The sequence below is a fragment of the Micropterus dolomieu genome, linkage group LG04 (genome assembly GCF_021292245.1).
Source record: "Micropterus dolomieu isolate WLL.071019.BEF.003 ecotype Adirondacks linkage group LG04, ASM2129224v1, whole genome shotgun sequence".
Taxonomy (NCBI): Eukaryota; Metazoa; Chordata; class Actinopteri; order Centrarchiformes; family Centrarchidae; genus Micropterus; species Micropterus dolomieu.
In genome coordinates, this window is record NC_060153.1 from 25,758,341 (window position 1) to 25,777,726 (window position 19,386).

General features: G+C 40.0%; 1 protein-coding gene across 2 annotated transcripts in view; it reads left to right on the forward strand.

The window, feature by feature from the left end:
* Positions 1–19,386, forward strand: part of LOC123969970 (neuronal acetylcholine receptor subunit alpha-7-like) — a 56,627-nt gene that overhangs the window by 25,101 nt on the left and 12,140 nt on the right. The window contains exons 4-6 of one of the 2 annotated variants that reach the window (XM_046047775.1): positions 10,927–11,036; positions 17,454–17,533; positions 18,302–18,469. In XM_046047775.1, coding sequence (XP_045903731.1) covers positions 10,927–11,036; positions 17,454–17,533; positions 18,302–18,469 — 358 coding nt within the window. Of the gene's footprint in view, positions 1–10,926; positions 11,037–17,453; positions 17,534–17,670; positions 17,816–18,301; positions 18,470–19,386 lie in introns of those variants that run through there. The other variant, XM_046047774.1, reaches the window with a different exon arrangement.

The following is a 19,386-nucleotide window of genomic DNA, read 5'->3' on the forward strand; positions in this document are numbered from 1 at the left end:
CAAATCGAGCGTAGAAGAGGTTGAGCTTGTCAGGGAGAGAAGCAGAGCGGGAGGGAGGCACAGTGCTGGGTGATTTAAAGTCTGTACGCCTTACCAAATTTGTCGTGGGTCTGAGGAGTTGAAGCGCTCTTCAATCCTCTGTATATGTGTGTGTTTAGGCCTGGCAAATTACCTTCCTCAGATTGGCCCTGGCTGAGTTGTAAGCCTCTCAATCTAACCCTCCAGATTAGGCCTTAACGATTTTGGAAAATAATCTAATTTCTAATCTGATTTTTTTTACCAATATTGCGATTGCGATTTACTATGCGATTAATTTTTAAGCTCTTTACTTTCTGTATTATTCAAAACGGACAAGCAGTAGATCAGTGTATAGTATGACCAACACAATATTAGAGAGATTACACATACACTGTTCTTTCTTGTGGGTCAGGCCTGTGTTATGATGAAATTAGGTGATGCATGAATTATTATGAGTAATGGTGGAGAAGAAATAGCAAATTTTAATAATATGAGAAAGATTATTTGAGTCAAGTCATGGCATTAAATAATGATATAATATCAGGTTGACCTACCTACAGACCACAAGAAAAACTAATACCACACCACAGTAAGCGTTCAAAGTTCTACCACCAATTAATGAGTCCTTATCTCAGTTCAAATCTCCTAGGAGTCCATCTTTCTATATATCGGTTCACTTCAAAAGTTGGCCAACGAAAATATAAGTGACGCCTCTCATGTTTAATAGACAAGCTTATTAATTCTCCAACAACACCGGACTCCCCCACCCCCGCAGCCTCAGAATCTAGTAAGCAGCGCACTGGCTGTAACCAGACTGTAACTCGGGACAGACTGGGCTTCTTTCGGACCATTTCACGGAGCTGAATGGTGGTAGTGTGTGTGACGCAGGCGCCAATGTCTTTTTGTTGTGCATTTTTTTCTGTCGGTCAAAGCGGCGGATGGCCCGACAATTTCACCCACCACCACGTTACCCACATGTGGCGGGAACTATTTATCATCGGGCTGCAGCCTCTGCTGCTCTCTGTCGCATGCACACACACAGCGCCCTGCACAGAAAGACGCAGACGACGCTTCATTGCTGTGGTGAAGTTAAGTTAGCTCCAAAATGTGCAATAAAACCTTCGCGAGTAAAAAGACAATGCTTTATCACTACACCTGTCTGTAAGCTAAACATGTAGAAAGGGTTCATTTTAAACTGCTCTGTCCTGTGTGTCCTATACAAGCACAGCTAACGTTAGCTCGGCAATTAGCCAAATGTTACAAACAAGCTAATAGAAAGCTGTCTGTCTGGAGCATAGACTGGCCTGTAGTCTTAAAATTTGGCACATTGTTAAAAACTCAGCTGCTGGCTGAGACAAACCAGCCGCTCCTCCTTCTATCAGGTAACGTTACCTGCAGGCAGAGAGGAGGCGGAGGAGGAGAAACTGATACAGACTGACTTCCAAACGTCACTCAGTATTGTGATGACAGATATTGACTATATGGTGACTTTGCTGTTGTAAACATTAATGTTGCTGCTCTAGAAATAATATTTAGCTGTATTTAAAATATTAAATTGTAATCCTATAATTAATTTAAAAACAACCAGGCAGCTATGGGCACTTCAATATTATGTTTATTTATCAAAACTCATATGTCATCTCAATATATAACACCATTATCACACACTGAATATTTTCCTCTTACCGTGCAGGCCTACCTCATGCCCGTTGGGTCTGGTCTTTACCAAATAACCGTCACCAAATAATAGTAGCCTAAAGTATCAATAGTGGTATCGATAAAGAATCAGATTGTTAAGCAGTCTCAATAAGGGTATCAATATCAATAAAAATTTATAGAAAGTTCTTTTCTTTTTACATGTTTATTTACAGCATTAAATGTTGAAATGTATATTGTAATAGGCTGTATATTAACTTATTGGGAGAAAACTGGTAGTTCTATGTAAAATCAGACGTTGAGTACCCCCATATCGCCAAAATGGCATGATCCTTGTTTTGCTGCAAAGCTTTGACTGTGAGATTGACAGTCAAATCAGCCTTCGAAGCATCGAATCTTTGACTATTCGGGGTCAGCCCTAGTGCAGAGTTGATGCTTTGTCTGCTTTACTCTTGGGTGTCGTGTGAGTGTAATCGCAGTCTTAGAAAATCAAATTTGATCACATTGCGATAATATCGCAAATGCAATTAATCGTTCAGCTCTACTCCAGATTCTGCTGTGACTCCCATTTTCAATGTCCCTCCCCCCCCCATTTCGACATTAAAATTCTAATGAACAATTTTCTGAGGAAGAGTTTGGCTTTGATGTCAGGAAGTTGGCTGTTATACGTTCATCATTGACTGTGATTTTTGACTTGGCTTTTCATATATATTCTTTAAAATTGTGGAACAAAATTCCTGGGGGATAAGGAGTGATGACCATGAGACCTACTCATAAAATGCACCGACTTCACACATACCGAATCTTACTCCAAACTAAATTGAAAAGATAGCCCTGCCTTGCACACCGCCTTAACATGTGGACAAAGCCTGACCATAGCCTGTATAAAAGCCTGACAGACCTTCGGTGTTACAGTAAAACTGTGATCTCGGTTGTCAGGTTCCTAACAGCATATTGCCATCTAAGCATGCGGAAACTAACTTAGCTCTGCAACAGCACATCTATCGTGTTATGGGAAGTTGAAAATGATTTAATGGTACAAGAAATATGAATATGAAGTACAACAGCCTCATTATCACAGCAGCCCCAGTCAGAATAGCCCATTAAGGATGTCATAGCCTATGATCAGTCAGTTTGAGTTGGCTGCTGACTGGCTCACAAGTTAAGAATAAATTATTCAGGAAGCCACCTTTAATACCGGCATCCACTTTGGTGTAATGTTTTAGGGCGGCTTTGCAGATGCAGCATATCTTGAAGGAGACTTGAGAAGTACATTAACTAGCTCACAGACAGTCTGACAGTCAGACAGAGAAGGGGCAGGTTCACCTCCGCAGAATTGTGGGGGATTTTTGGATTACAGGTTTATCAGGCAATGAATGTCCCATATCCGAATGGAAAGGATTTTATGTTGTTTTTAACTGTGGGAATTGTAATGAGCTTAAGTTTTCTAAGAAGTGGGTGTTACTTTAGTTTCTTCTTCTATAACCAGCTCTTATGGCAGATGGAAGAGTGCCCTTTAAATGTTAAGTGACGAATTGACAAAAAATGTTTAACATACATACATAATAACATATATATATAGCACCACAAATGAAATTCTTTTCACCTCCATTGCTTTGAGATGAAGGCAAAAATATCAACATCTCAAAACGAGGACCATGAATAAGCGTAGCTTAAATCTAGAAATGACTGTTGTAAACAGTGTTGTAATTAGTATTTATTTAGATTATTATTTACATGTAGTTTCATAGAGAAACAGAAAAAACATGTAACTATACTGTAACTATAAATTAGTAGTAGAGCCCGTATTTTAAAATCCGATATGCTGATATATCGGCCGATATTCTTTCCCCCCTTATTTTAAGAAATGCATAACATAAACAAAGATTATCCCTAAAATTTTATTATGTTGAGATCATACCAAGATACCATGACCATGATAATGCAGTATTAAAAGAAAACTTTTTTGTTGTTATAAATAGTACTTTGAACAAAGGTACAACAAAATATATTAAGTTTTTATAATAAGAGTAAAATAAAACTACAATTCTTTTTTAAAAAATGTCTGATTTGTTGTAAATTATAGAGTACTACTAATGAACATTAAAGTTAATAGTGTATTGTGGGGGCCAGCGAAACAGAAACTACAAAACATACCTATATACTAATACTACTACTAATAATAATACCATATATCATATCTCATGTCATTGCTATAATAATAATGATAAACAGGGCTGTCCTACATAGTCTAATAATATAATATATTTTGTTATGCAATAGTTATTACCTTACATATAATCTGCCACAATGACTGCTTTCTATATTCACATCTAGTTTATCCCTTTACCAGCACTGTTAATTCTATCTAAAGTTAAGAGAAACCATTTCCTAACCACTGGCTCTAAAACATATCGTCTATGATACAGTGACACAGAGGAAACACTGCTGTTTAATTAATTTAATACTACATGACTGTCTACCACAAGAACGTTTCACATTCAAAAGAAGAGGTAACGTTTTTGTTAGGCAGGAAGCCGTGATACTTGTACAGCTCATGTTTATTCACAAGTCCGCTCTGGTTTCAAGCAAATCCTTAACGGACAGCCAGGAAGAGGAGCCTGCGAGCAGTCAACTCACTGTTAAACAGCGCACCAACATCGACTTCAACAACACGCATATTTAGACAATCTCCTTACCAGTGAACGAACAGCAAACGGCGCGGAGGTGAATACTGCAGACAGCAAGCACTAATCTCAGTGTGGCGAGGAGAGAGGCAGATAATGCGGAAGTATGGAGCTTTTAAACCTCCCACACCCACCTCACACCCTGTAGCGTCACTTCCTACAGCTGTGCTGTCACATTCTGCCCCCGCTTTCTTGATCGTAGCCCTGACGATCAACTTACACACACAGACCCCTAACACTAACACCACGGTCAAACACGTAACAACCTGAGAGCTAGCAGCCCCAACTGCTCCCCCCACCGACCGAGGCAGATGATATACATTGGAATGTTGGCCAATACTGGAACGGGCGGTCCGTCGCACCGCTGCCCCGCTGGTGTCTGCCTGACTGGGTAAGGTAGCTGGTGACGCAGCAGGTACTTGGTCAGTCCTGGCATGGATGATATATTAACTGGCCCTCCTCCAGTGGTACACTTTGCACATGGCAGTCATGGTTTTTCTTTCGACGCTCCACCGCTGCTCTCAACCGCTTCTTAGCCCCTTCAAACGCTGTTTGCAACCGAGCCTGATGTTACTGGATCCACTCGTGCACACTACCACAGGCAGGTTCTGATACTCTGCCAATCAGGAAATCCACTGGCGGCCGGGGCTCTCGGCCAAACATCAAGAAGAAAGGAGACTTGCCCGTAGTCTGGTGCGGCGTGGTGTTATAGCAATGAAGCACCTGTGGCAAGCAGTCATTCCAATCCCTCTTCCGGGTCACCGGTAGGGTGCATAAAAGGTTATGAATGGTTCGGCTGAAGCGCTTGCATTGGCCGTTTCCAGCCGCACATTAGTCTCTAGTGGGCACAGCAAGCGTGTATTTGCTGAACACATTGGTCATCACCAGCACATTTTCCAAGCCATTTCCCGTGGGCTCCAGCACGGTGTAATCAATGGCCAAGATTTCATTAGGCTGTGAAGCCAACAAATGCCCCATGTAGCTCCAGGCAGCCAGCTGAGTATCTTTGGCCACTTGGCACCTCTCACAGACTTGACGCCAATGCACCACCAGTAACACCGCTGTCTTAACAGCTGCAAGGTTCTCTCTACCCCTTGATGGCCATGCTCCTGGTGCATCTGGGTGAGCACCTCCTACTTCAAGACAGCTGAGGGAAGCACTTGATACAGCGCTTCACCACCATCAGGGCAAAGCACTTTGCGGTACATCACTCCCTCTTTTTCAACCAGGCGGTCCCATTGCTGGAGCAGCGTCTGCGCAGACTGACTTAATAGCTTCCGCTCCTCTTGGGTGGGACGCTGGTTCTGGCCCACTGAGCCTCGGTGGGCCTCAGCCCTCTGCTGGCATAAGCAATGGGACGGAGCTTGCCGTCTTGCTTCTGGGACAGCACAGCTCCTAAACCCACGAAACTTGTGTCAACCTCCAATACAAAACGCAGAGAGAAGTCAGCATAGGCCAACACAGGAGCTGTGGTGAGCTTAGTCTTCAAGGCTTTAAAACTGCGGTTGCACTCCTTTATCCATCTCTCTCCAACACTCTGCTCTGCATCTGGACGTGGTGCCTCCCAGCACTGCCACCAACCTGTGCAAAGGTGCTGCAAACTTGGCGAAGCCTTCCACAAACTGTCGATAGTAGCTGGCGAACCCCAGAAACAACCTCTACCCAGAGACATTGGTAGGAAGTGGCTGCTCTGCGACATGCGCAGGCTACCATCCTTCTTCCGAACCAGCACGATGGGGGAAGCATAAGGGCTGCTGCTCTCTCTGATCACCTGGGCCCATAACAACTGATTAATGTGCTCCTTCACAACCTCATACTCAGAAGGGGGAATGTGCCTGTAACGCTGACGTACAGGAACATCGTCAACAATCAGGATCTCGTGAGCTATCAGATCAGTACAACCCAAATCACCATCATTGGAGGCAAAGACAGCGCTATATTTGCTGAGAAGCGACTCCACCTGACCCTGCTCTTCAGCTGGCAATGCTAACGCTAATGCTAAGTCCACAGCCGCTAGCTGATCTGACACAGTGGAAACAGACTGACAGCTCACTGTGGCTACCCTCGTGGGCACCTCAGTGAACCCCGCAGGAAGGCTAACAACATTATTCCCGCGTCCACTCAGCCAATCCCTGCTGGCACACCCACCTCACACCCTGTAGTGTCACTTCCTACTGCTGTGCTGTCACAGTTGGTTTAAATAAACCACCTGCATTGCATCCTGCTTTTGTGTCTTGTGTTTGGGTCCCAACCTGCCTCTTCACTCATCCAACCCTGACAGTTAGTGCTCCTCCACTGATAAACACAGCATTGTCTTCATGGCTAATTTAGCAATGGGCAGCGTTAGTAAGTTAGCAAGTTAGGTTTAATAATATTTAGAAGTAATGAACTACGGAGAAATGAGAGGATTGTTCACTAGAAGTGACGTTAGCCTACACATCTCACCTACTGTTATCCTGCTGCGATCTGGGAGAGTGCAGTGAAAAATGGGAGGGTTAGCAAGTCTGGTATGAATGTTTTCAGGAGAGGGGAAGTGAAAAGGGCTGGTAGACTGCGTTCAGCCGATGTTTTGTTCTGTGGTGCTGCAGCGCGACCTCTGGTGGTAAACTATGCAACTCTCATGACTTGAAGGAAGGATCCGACTCTCTGTTTGTCTTTTCAATAGTCATATATCGGCTGTTACACATGCTGATGCAGATATATCTGCAAGTAGCTTATATCAGCCAATAATATCTGCTAAACGTTTAATCGGTCGGGCTCTAATTAGTACTACAGTAGTAGTATACTCACTGTTCTGGATTGGGAGGCTGTTAGGAGGAGACCACGTTGTGCACATTGAAGAGAGGTGATTACAAATAACAAAAATCAATGTGCTGAATATTAAATTATTATCCAACTATTATAATCTGTTGGATGGGTGATATATATCCATATTTGCATCCTACACCCTAAAACGTGTCGTCCTTAGTCTAGCATTCAGAAAATGAATTTCACACTCTCTTAAGAACCTAGTTGTCGCTTTCTTAAATTTCAGTTATGTAACCATGAACCTATTCTTAGACAGCTGTTACCTTACGTAGCCTAGTGTCCTCCTCATCTGTGCATGACAGACTACAAAGTTACTGAGCTGTAATTTGTTCTGTTGGCTGTTAGTTGTGCTCTCCCAGCCAACTAACATGAAAAGAAGACTCTCGTGCAACAAACAGCCAAGGCCCATAGATGACAAGGGTAGTGATTAAGTCATTAGCTGCGTGAGTGGAGACATATGTCAGCAGGCCTACTTCAGATAGATGGCACCTCTTTGAAATGGATTTTAATGGTATAAATCCTATTCCTTCTGTAAAGGATATTCAGTTGATGCACATACACATAAGTATTCCCAAGAGCACATTGCACACAATCCATGTACGTATATGCATGCATGCACGCACACAGACATGTACACATATACATATAGGCCCAAACAGATGTGCCCAGTGTACTGTGGCCAAATAAGTAATGGGACTATTTTTGAATGTGCCCTATGGTTACAGCATCTGACTGAATCCATCTATATGTGACTCCTATACACATACACACACATAGAAGAGCACAACAGTAACAAACACATACGAATGTACTTTGTTTTTCTCGATTGCTTAAACACATTTCTTGAAATTATGCCTCTTTTCCTCGAAACTTTAAACACAAATCCACAACTTCTCATCCAGTTCCCCAAACATCCTATTTTCAGGTCAAAATTAAGCTCTCCACTCAAAACCATTCAATCTTGCTGAAAGTCCAAACTTTGCCCTCAGACATGACACACAAGCCCTCAAAAACACACACACTACGACACAGTCTTACACACAGGTGAGATACTGTAAATCTGAAAGTAACATCACAGAGTATGGTCTAGACCTTTTATGAAAAGCGCTCTGAGATAACAGTTGTTGTGATTTGGCGCTATATAAATAAAATTGAATTGAATACAACACACTAAACTTATTCTGCCCCAGCATCCTGTCTTTGGTCTGGGAGATTCTCCTCCTCCCTCCTCCTCCAACTCCTACTGTTCCTCTTCCTTCACCTCTTACTCCTCTCCATAGTCATCATCCTCCTCCTCCTCTCTGGTGTCCTCTACCTCTTCCTTGAGATTTCTCTGGATCCATTGTTCCAAAACTGGATGAGCTGACTCTTTTACATACACTACAATAGAGTGCAGTTACAGTAACAGTATAGTACAATAACTATAGGCTGTAGACTTGTACTGTAAGCATCAGTGCTATAAGTGTCTGAGTGTACACTTACTTGCACTCACATACTGATATCTTAGATCTTTGACCCTTTCTGGATTGCGCTCAAAGGGTACTCCACACCAGCTTCACGCGTACCCTGTTGAGATGGAGGACACGGGCAATGGTACAATGGCTGACGCTGTTGATTCTTTCAAAGTTTACATTGTTTTCTACAACTCTTTGCTGTTTTTCATGCAGTCGGATGGCATTGTTTTGAAGGACCATATCAACAATGAGAGCCTCTTGCTGTTGGGAAGACAAAGCAGTTCATCTAGCCTCATGTGGTAGTCTTGCAATTCTACAAAAGGGAAAATGCACTTACAAATTATACATACAGTAAAAATAGTAATGGACATCGCTTTTATATGTAAAATGTATTGTAATTTATTTTCTTTTTCCCCAGTCCCCTTTCTATTGACAAAGTGATGTACTGAATCAAATGTATACAGGAAACTTTCAATTGCCAAAATGAGAAAAACAAAACATTTACCTGTTCTCTTCTCTGAATGTCCTGATTATGGTGGCCACAGAGAATCTCCTCAAATTGGGTTGTACTCTTTGCCCTGCTTCCCTCATTGTCACTCCATGAACAAGAACATGGTCTATCACAGTTGCCCGAATTTGATCTGGAATTACTATTCTTGGTTTGCTCTTCGTTGTCCTCGTACTCTTCCTCCTCGTCCACCACCTCTTACATGAATTCTTCCTCCTCTGCCTCTCACATTGTTTCCATCCATTGTTGGTATCAACATTGAACGTACCTGGGCCACCTGTGTACTCTGAACTGGCTTATATTCTAGACAGTTGATTTGATCACATCATTAGAAACAAGTGTGAACAATTTTGAGTTGTTGTGTGTAAACGATGACAGCTGTGTTGTAGTTGTGTTTAACTTTTGCTGCCTGTGTTTACCATTTTGCAACATAAGTGCATCACAGGGCAAAATGTGTTTTAGTGAGTGAGAATGTGTTTTGAGTTTTGCAAAAAGAGTGGATGAGATTTGCAAATGGTGTCTAACTACCTGAACTTGTTTAAGGTTTTGCCAAAAGAGTGATTGATTTGAAAAATGGGTTTAGGCCACTGAGCATTTGGTTCAGAGAATGGGATTTAGTGTTTTAGCAATTCAGACAAACTGCAATGCTGAGCTCAGTTAGTTGAATAGGGTCCCATGCTCAAATGGGAGTGCAGGGATCAGTGCCAGCTATTGGCTTGGCAAGGTTTCACTGTCAAGCTTCATTATAAGAGCAGGAGACAAAGCCTAAGAGACAACAGTTGTTGGAATATTAACCTGGGTAAAGGGACCATGTGTGTGACTTCTGATGGTTTAGGGTTGATCATAATTGTAAAGAAAGTTCTGATGCACTTTGGTTGCATTGCTAGTGTTGTGTGCCAGGATGGTGTTTTATATTTCAGGAAAGATGCCATGACAGAGAGATGATGACGCAGAAATGATGCAGTTTGTGTGGCATTGTATCAACACTATTTAAGCTCTGAGACACGTGTGGCTGTCAGATCTGTGAACAATATTTACATGCTGTCTTGCCATACAATACATCATCAACAAAATGAGCAACAAATTGGCTTGCCTGGCTGGGATATAAAACAAAAACAGATTACAGTGAAGAGCCTTCAAGGTGCAATGTATAAGATATGGCCAGAATTGTAGTTTAAGTTTAAAACATATAATCATTCACAGAATGTGAAGAAGTAAGATGTTATAGCGTTACACAAGCTCTCTTAGTCTAATAAATAAACAAAATAAGCTCACAAAATGTATTGAAAGGAAATACCCCTACACATATTTTCCTTATCAAACAGAAAAATAAAAATGTAGACATTCTGAATTCAAGTTTCTCTCTTTCACCAAACTGCCTTGTTATCTCATTGTAAAACACACTTTATCCAAACTGGACAGAAACAAAACAAAACTCACCAAATCTTTTGTGGTATTTCCACTGTTCCAACAATCACCAACTGTGGTTTGGTTGAAAGTAACCCTTAATTCAAAGAGTTAGATGTGAAAATATTCTGGCTCTACTCAGTTATCTAACAGGATCGCCAAATTAGCTGCATGGCTCACTGAGCTAATTAACAGCAGTTACAACCTGATATTTGATGTGCTGCCCCCTATTTTTTGGAGTATGAATTCGACAGGTGGAGAGTCATCTCAGTTTTTATTATTCCTCACCTATTAAATCATTTGCTCACTTAACTTTTATTATCATAAGTTTTGTCCTCATCTCATCATCTGCTTTTCACATCTTCACTGTCGCTATTGTTTGTTTCAGTATTGGACGGACATTTACCTCTCATGGAACCCAGAGAACTACCCCGGGGTTCAGAACCTACGCTTCCCGTCCAATCTGGTATGGGTCCCAGATATCCTCCTCTACAACAGGTAGGGTGTACTCACAACCTTTTTCTGATCTGTCACCTAGTCTCGTCTTGCTTTGTCTCATTTTGTATCCTCTCCTATCTTCTTCCACTTAATACTACCCCAGTCAATTCTTTCACCAGCTACTTGAGTTGATTTTAAGTTTTTATTGATTAAAACTACATCACAGGTCTCTCAATACAATATTATATGTATATCCTGGGATTCTCAGCTAGAGCATTTATAGCCTCAATCAAATAGCCTGCCTAGGAGCATGAACAATAAAAACACATTTAAGTCAAGGAATGAACCATTTATAGCAAATAGTTATACAGTTAGATTTGGCGAGGGTGTGGGGTGTTGTTTTTTTAAATGTAATTCTACCATCCATTTTTAATGACAGGCACCAACAATCCCTCTACTTTTATACTGACCGTGATTTATTATCTCACCATGCTCTATTTAAAATAATCCACATAGTGTATTTTTACTCTTACGAATTAGAAAATATATTGATATCAAGGAATGGATGAAGAAAGGTGGCTAAACTAATGAAACCTCCTTTTTGCTGATAATTATACCAGTGGCACCATCAGCACCGTGGTTAATCTGTCATTGCTCTTGCCGTTTCATTCTATTGTGCATATGCTATCTGTTTGGACGCTTCTGGTCTTCTCTCTCTTTTCTTCCTCTATACTAATTTGCTTTCTGTAATACATGAACAGATAGTCTAGATTGCCTGGGCACAGTGGACAGAATTATTCCCCAGAGTAAATTTCACTCTTGGTTACAGCCTCGTTTAATGAGGTGATTGAGCCGTTTCCCTCTGGGAGGACATAAAACGTCTCCCAGGGGGCATTGCATCTGTCGCCTGCAATGGGCAGTACGAATTAAGACTACTGAAAAAACTGCCAAATGTGAAATGCTGTTAGGAATGTCAAAGGGCTATTGTGAAGTATAACTAGTGTGTCCAACTTGACAAAAAGACAGAATTTAATCTAAATTATATTACATACATATTTTTGTGATGTATACAGTATAATATGTTAATTTCTTGTAGTCCTTTATTATAGACACCATCATATCATTTACAGTTTTTTCTCGATTGCTTAAACACATTTCTTGAAATTATTCCTCTTTTTCTCAAAACTCTAAACACAAATCCACAACTTCTCATCCAATTCCCCAAACATCCTATTTTCAGGTCAAAATGAAGCTTTCCACTCCAAACCATTCAATCTTGTTGAAAAACCAAACTTCAGACATTTCTCTTTAGATTTTTCTGGATCCATTGTTCCAAAACTGAATGAACTCACTTTGGCCCTTTTATCTATCTATTGAAGCTTCTGATTGGTGTGTTATCAATTTTGACTGTTTGTGTTTCCACCTGGGTAGCTGTGTGCTAATTGAGCTCAACCTGTGCTGATTGAGTGAACATTATCGAATGTCAGTGCTTTCTCAATGACCACATGGTGAAGGCAATGAGAGATGAAGGGATTTGTGTGTAGAGATTAGAGAAATGGGTGTGCTTTTTGAAAAATGGAGTCATGGTTTGGAAATTTTTAGTTCAAAAGCCTGTTGTAGTGTTTAAGCAATGGAGAAAAACTGTAATCATGTTTGCAGAGATCTTTCACTCACATATCAAACTCTTCCGGTCTTATTGTAAACACCTGACTGAGCTAATCTCTTTTCATAATTTTGTCAAAGAATAGGACTTTCATGGTAAATAATGGTACTTGCAAACAACTCAGTGGTTTCTTTGATTCATATGTCAGTCTAACTGAATCTCTTTCGTATTTGGCCTGCTCAGCCATTTTGGTTTTTATACCGTTTGGATGGAGAAGAGGCTGCTGTGCCTGTTTTATAATAATTAATTAGGTTGGTAGGTGTTTCTGAGATTGATATTCACAATGCGGTCTAGACCTGCTCAGTTTTTGAGAATGGTCCTTGGGATCAATGCCACTGAGCAACTTCATTTTCATTTTCCAGTGTCATTTGTGTTTCAGGCTTTTGTGCACATTAAAGGAATATATGTGGCACCAATTTTGTCCTCAAACACAAGCTGCTCTTAGACATAAATTACAGAGGGCTGCCTACATGGTAAACTAATAACATCCAGAACATTTACCCTCTTGCTAAACAGCTGTGACATACTGAAAAAACAACTATACCCAATGTGCCAATGTGGTACACCCAGTGGAATCACATGGCTTTGGCACATATGAGTGGTTTAGGTCTTATTCCTGTTCATTTGCTGAAAACTGGACTGTGATTGTGGAACAGTGTGTCCAGCAGGAGAGAAAAGACTGGACAAAATAAAATAAAAATATGCTTACTGTACTTGCACAGAAATTCTTTTCGCTGATGATTGTATTATTTACTTTTGTGCCTGCAACAATGAGATAAATCTATACAAAATCAGATGCTGTGCAGTCTGTCAGATTATTGGTATGGCTAGCATTCTATACAGTTTCACACAGCAAACAAAGTGACAATTCTTACTTGAATGAGGACGTCCTAAACATAAATCATATTAATGTACAAGGGAATACCACTTGAGGAAATACCAAAGTGGTTTTTGTCTGGTACTCCTGTTTATGTGACTACTTTTTATATTGTTTCTGACTGTAAAAGGCACCGGGGGAGAAAGGTTGTGTGATTGCTAAACATTATTAAAACTCCAAGCTCCAGAGCTCCAAGAGAGGGTATTTATCAGGGGATTATCATCATTTATCTCATGCCTCCTTGGAACTCCCCTTGCCCCCCCCACCCCTCCCACACGCACACTGTTACTAAAGAATCACACTTGTTATGGAGGAAAGTAAACATGATACAAGTCAGAGTTTAAGTAGATTGATAGAACTGCTTTTTCAGCTCTACCTTCAAGGTGATTGTGGATTCCTTTATGGGGTAGGGGGCATCTAACAGGGATTATACGAAGCATTAAGCAGCTTACGGTGGGGATCAGTGATCGCTATCGATAATGACAATATTTAGTCCTGACACAGACGCAGATTGAAACTGACATTCCTTATCCATGCAGTATAAATCATGACAATAAATCATTCATTTCTATTTTTATGATCAAGAAAGCAAGCAAGAGATTAAAACTATGAGATGAGATGAATTTTTACTGATGCCCATTTGGAAATTTGGTCATTGCAGTAGCAAAACTACAGCAGGGATGAAGACAAAAAGTATAAGAAATATGAAACTTGTATATAAAGATAACAATTAAACTGTGAAGGACTTATCAAGTAATGAGGAATGAAAAAAAAAAGCAATGGTGAGCTTTTATATATACAAGCTTGGCAGATGCCCTTTTGGACAGTTTTTTGCATTTTTCCGGTGGCGTATGGCTTATCCTTCTCCAAGATGACAGCCCTTTCGTCCTACCTTCAAGTGGGGCTTTTTGTGTTCTGTCAGTCAGTCATGCAGCATGCTTTGTTGGGTTCTCTGCCGTGCTGTACCAGAGGTCACAAACCTCTGGCTGAGTGCTGCTATGTTGGAGTTTTCTCTGAGAGAGCTGTAGGGTCGACGTGACTACATGTTTTGGAGTGGAAGACTCTGATTGTTGTTTATGCCTATGCAACAAAAAGTAGTTCAAAGTATCTGATCTTCTTGGAGTCTCTGGGTGGGGTCCAGAAGTGGACACTGCCTGGGGACTTTATATACCTACCCTTCTATAGACATATTTTTTGATTATAAGCTGGTTTGTACAGCAACACTTTGGTGAAATATCAATGGCTGAGAATGTGCAAAGTTGTCTATTTTCATGAATCCACAGTACGAGATGCAGGATAGTCTGTTTCTTCAGTCCACAGCCTGGGGTAGTCTTTAGTGAGACAGTTTGGACATAAAGAGCTGTAAAGCCTGACTGGTGAAGGATCTAAAAGGTAGACAGCTGTATATATTGTATGTTCCCTGTGTCAGCTGTTCAGATGAATAATATAAGAACCATTTGTCCACTCTCAGGCATGATTTTGAATATTTCACCATCTACAGACTTGGGCTGGGACAAAAAGGGGCAGAGTTTTCTGCTTTCATTGTGTTTTTTAACATAAATAATGTAAGCCATCTCACTGTAGAGCTGCTTTCTTTACATGTAGAGATAGGTTTTAGTGAATCACAGTAAAAATCTGTCTTTCCTTACTTTTGCCGCTTATCCTGATGACTATGTTTTAACACAAACTCTAACGATGTTTTCACAGGTATGAAATGTGATGTGATTTGTGATGCCAATTCATTGAGCCAGTGGATATTGAAGCAGTATATTCTGTACTATAAAAGAATGGGGGGAAAAAATGAAAGGCTATTTGCCGAAAATATTTGTTTTTCAGGAATTCTACTGCACACTAACACAGTATATCCAATTTTTTTGTGGTTTAGCAGGTTATTTAGCAAGTGAATGGCAAGCCTTTTTGTCATATGTGTCTTTTGGTTTTTCATTCAACGGCTCACATGTAAAAAGGTTAAATTGTTGAAGAATCCGCAAAGGCAAAAGGACTCCACTGGTATTTAATGCCTTCATCATGCCTTTACGTTGTCCAAGAACTCTCCTGTCTCATTTTCACAAAACAGTATTAAAAAAAATCTCATCCAGACATTTGTTGGACCTTAATTTAAAAAAATCACTATTATAGTAACCATATCCTGCATTAGTGTTCTGATAGATGACCTTAGGAAAGAGAAAGTGTATGACTGTTTTTAAATGCTACCCAATTAATGTAGACTCTATGTTAGGTAGCTGTATTACAAATATTATTACAAGGCTAAATGCTAATTTAGCTCATTTATTCTCTGCAGTGGATAAGATCAAGTACGGCTATTCCAGAGTATTCTCGCTGCTTCTTAGTTGTTCCACCCTCTGCCAAGTGGAAAGAGTGATTAGATTTAGATTATTGATGTAGCTTCTATAAATCTCCATTGGGTAAAGTCTTGTTCTGTTATATGTCTCCCGGGCTCAGTCCCGCCGTACTTTGAGAAAATTTATGTTCACCTGTCCAACAAAAAGCTTTCAGGAAGAATTTCAGCATCACCCTCACTTTCTCCAACTGCTTCCCGTCTCATACTGCAAGTGGTAGAAATATACTAATGGACAAAACATAGATGGTAGTATGAGTCATGCTTTTGTCTGGTTTTGGATGAACACTGATGTATTGTTCAAAATGAGGTGCCTTCAGTTCTATTTAATTAATTTTATCTATGGGGTCACATCAAACTAAAAGATATGATGAGTTGGTATCATAGGAAGCCTTTCACTGCTTCATTACTTCTGTCATGGATGTTTTTTAGTCCTTTTGTCGGTTTGTTTTTGTATACCATGCTAGCAGCTATGTAAGGCTGTACTTACGCACAGCTGTGCTTTGAGCTACTTAATGCTACATGCTCACAATAACAGTGCTAACATACTGATGTTTTCCATATTCACCATCTTAGTTTAGCATGTTAGCATGCTAATAATTGCTAATTAGCAATAAACACAAAGTAAGGGGCTGATGGAAATGCCATTAGTTTTGCAGTTATGTGGTCATAAACCAAAGTATTGGACACATTAAATTTTAATTAAATTCATAGAGGAAAGATTAGCGATCAACAGAGTTATTACAATTCATCCTGAGGGGACCATGCATGTCTGTAGGAATCCATTCAATAGTTGTCAATATTTTTGAACTCAAAACCACAAATGTCAATGCTAGACGAAAAGTCAGGGGATTACGAAAGTTAGTCTGGACAAACTTTGTGGCAATGCATTCAATAGCTTTTGAGATATTTCAGTCTGGACCAAAGTAATGAATTGACAGACTGACTTGGCATCCCTAGAGCCACGTCAGTTCCCCAGAAAACTCCTGTAAAAGGTATTCAATTAGCCAGGACTGAATTTAATTTCCTGGTTCCGTGCTTCTTTTTGTTGCAATGAATGCAGAGAGAGAAATTTTATCTAGCAAAAAAGAGTCCCCAACATTTGTAATTATAGTGTAAGAATGGCTGATCTCATATGTTCGTTTTCCTCTCTGAAAGAAAATTTCAGATGTTGTATTGTTCCAGGGATGAGTTTTGTTCTTGTGTGAAATTTGTAATTTTCTGATTGTGATGTCTGCACTTTGGTTTTTGAGTATACATAATCACTGTCTGTTTGAAGGACGTCTCAGTGGTGGACACCCTTGTTTGTTTAAGATGATCAGTATAATTAAACACCGGTCTGGTCTTGTCTGTCTGGATCTACAATAATCCCCCTCGTCTCTATGTCTCTCTGTCACCTTCATTTTCACTTGCTGTTTATTATCGGTTCTGTTTGTACCATTGTACTTAACTCACAGTCACCTTTATAAGCTCTGGCCCTTTTATTCCCCTTTGGCTTCCCATTTTCCTTGTCTTGGGGGCTTTTTCTTTGAATGCTTCACTACTGTTTATAAATTATCTACTCTTCTCTCCCTGTAGCGCCGATGAGAGGTTTGATGCAACATTCCATACTAATGTGCTGGTAAATGCAACAGGATCCTGCCAGTATATCCCACCAGGTGATTCACTGTGTTACATATTATGTTTCACTAATAACCAAGTTTCAACTTCATTTCATCAACTATATCTTGTCACTGTATTACCATTTATGGTTGTTCTTACAGCATCCTTAACATCATAAGCATGTTGTCACATCAAAACTGTTCGGATCATCATCGTCATCTATGGAAACATTAACTCGATCCTTGTCATAAACATGATCACTGTCATCATCATCCTCCTCATTATCACCCAATTCACAGACGAGCCTCCACCTTCCCCATGGTTTTAGCGATTTGCAGGTGGGTGTAAAGACATCTAAGTGTCGAGGTTTAAGCCAGGCCAAATTTTGAAGAAAAGTGCAAGGTGTTTAGACACCAAGGTTTCATAGAACCACAATATTTCAATGTGTCTGTTATTGTAGGAACTGCCACAAGTTGAACACTAAACAACAGTTACATGCAACCTATACGTCTAAAAACTTAGCATGATGATTAATTATTAGTTTTTGTAAATGAAAATGCATACATCAATATTTACATCTTTCTCTTCATTTTATTAATTGATACAACTTGTTCCTATTTTTTGCTTTGAAATATGATTTTTAGTAACTGAAAATAAAAGGTATTTTGGTGTATAATTTGACATTAAATTACACTTGATCTTTTTAATTAATTAATTTATCAATAGAACCTACACTTCTGTAGATTCCTCTGTGATATATCACAGTATGTGTGAACATTTATGCCTGAGGGTTGTGCGCACATATTCCTCCTGACTCTCTCCAGGCATCCTGAAGAGTACCTGCTACATCGATGTACGGTGGTTCCCATTCGATGTGCAGAAGTGTGACCTGAAGTTTGGTTCCTGGACCCACAATGGTTGGCTCCTGGACCTCCAGATGATGGACGTGGACATCTCTACCTACATACCCAATGGGGAATGGGATCTCGTAGGTAAGAAGAAAAACAGACATGCACACTAAGACAGATTCAGGTGCATAATACCAGTAAAACAAAATATAAGGAAATCAAAGACTTGACCTTCCTACAGTTTCTGTCGGGTGATTACAAAACATGTCTACTTAAATTGTTTCCTCAAAATGAATTATTTTCTGAAAGGGTTAACATAAGTTCTTTGTTTAACGGCATTTAACAGCAATGCAATGTTGTGTATCTCAAAATATTTTGGTGAACATTTGGTACAGATAAATCTGAATCACCGAGTACAAAAATGAATGTCTAAGATTTTACTTGGTGACATACGAGGGATAAAGATGAGGCAACAGAGCTTATATGATGATTGACTGGAAGCACTCCCAATATTTGTAGAATATGTTTGAGCGGCATATTGTAAATTCCTTCAGGATCAGCATCTGGACGATTCAGAATGACATGTCATATCATATTCCAGGGGAGTTAGATAACCAGTTAGTATTTCACAGCTCTGACAGCAGGTGTTTCAGCGATGTCGGCTTCTTTGTAAGATGCCGTTCTCACTTGACAGTTTCCTGCCCATCAGTCCTGGTTGAAGAGCCTGGAGAATACTGTATCCACACATCTTCTGGCTGATGAATTCTTGAACTCTTACACCATTTATTTGATTACAGTATACTGTATACAGTGGGGGAAAAAAGTATTTGACCCCTTGCTGATTTTGCAGGTTTGCCCACTTACAAAGAATGCAACAATCTACAATTTTAATCATATGTACATTCTAACAGTGAAAGACAGAATCCCAAAGAAAATTCCAGAAAATCACATCATATGAATTTATAAAAATTGATAACCATCTGATGAGGAAAAACAAGTATTTGACCCCCTGGACAAACAGCATGTTAATATTTTGTAGAAAAGCCATTATTGGCCAGCAC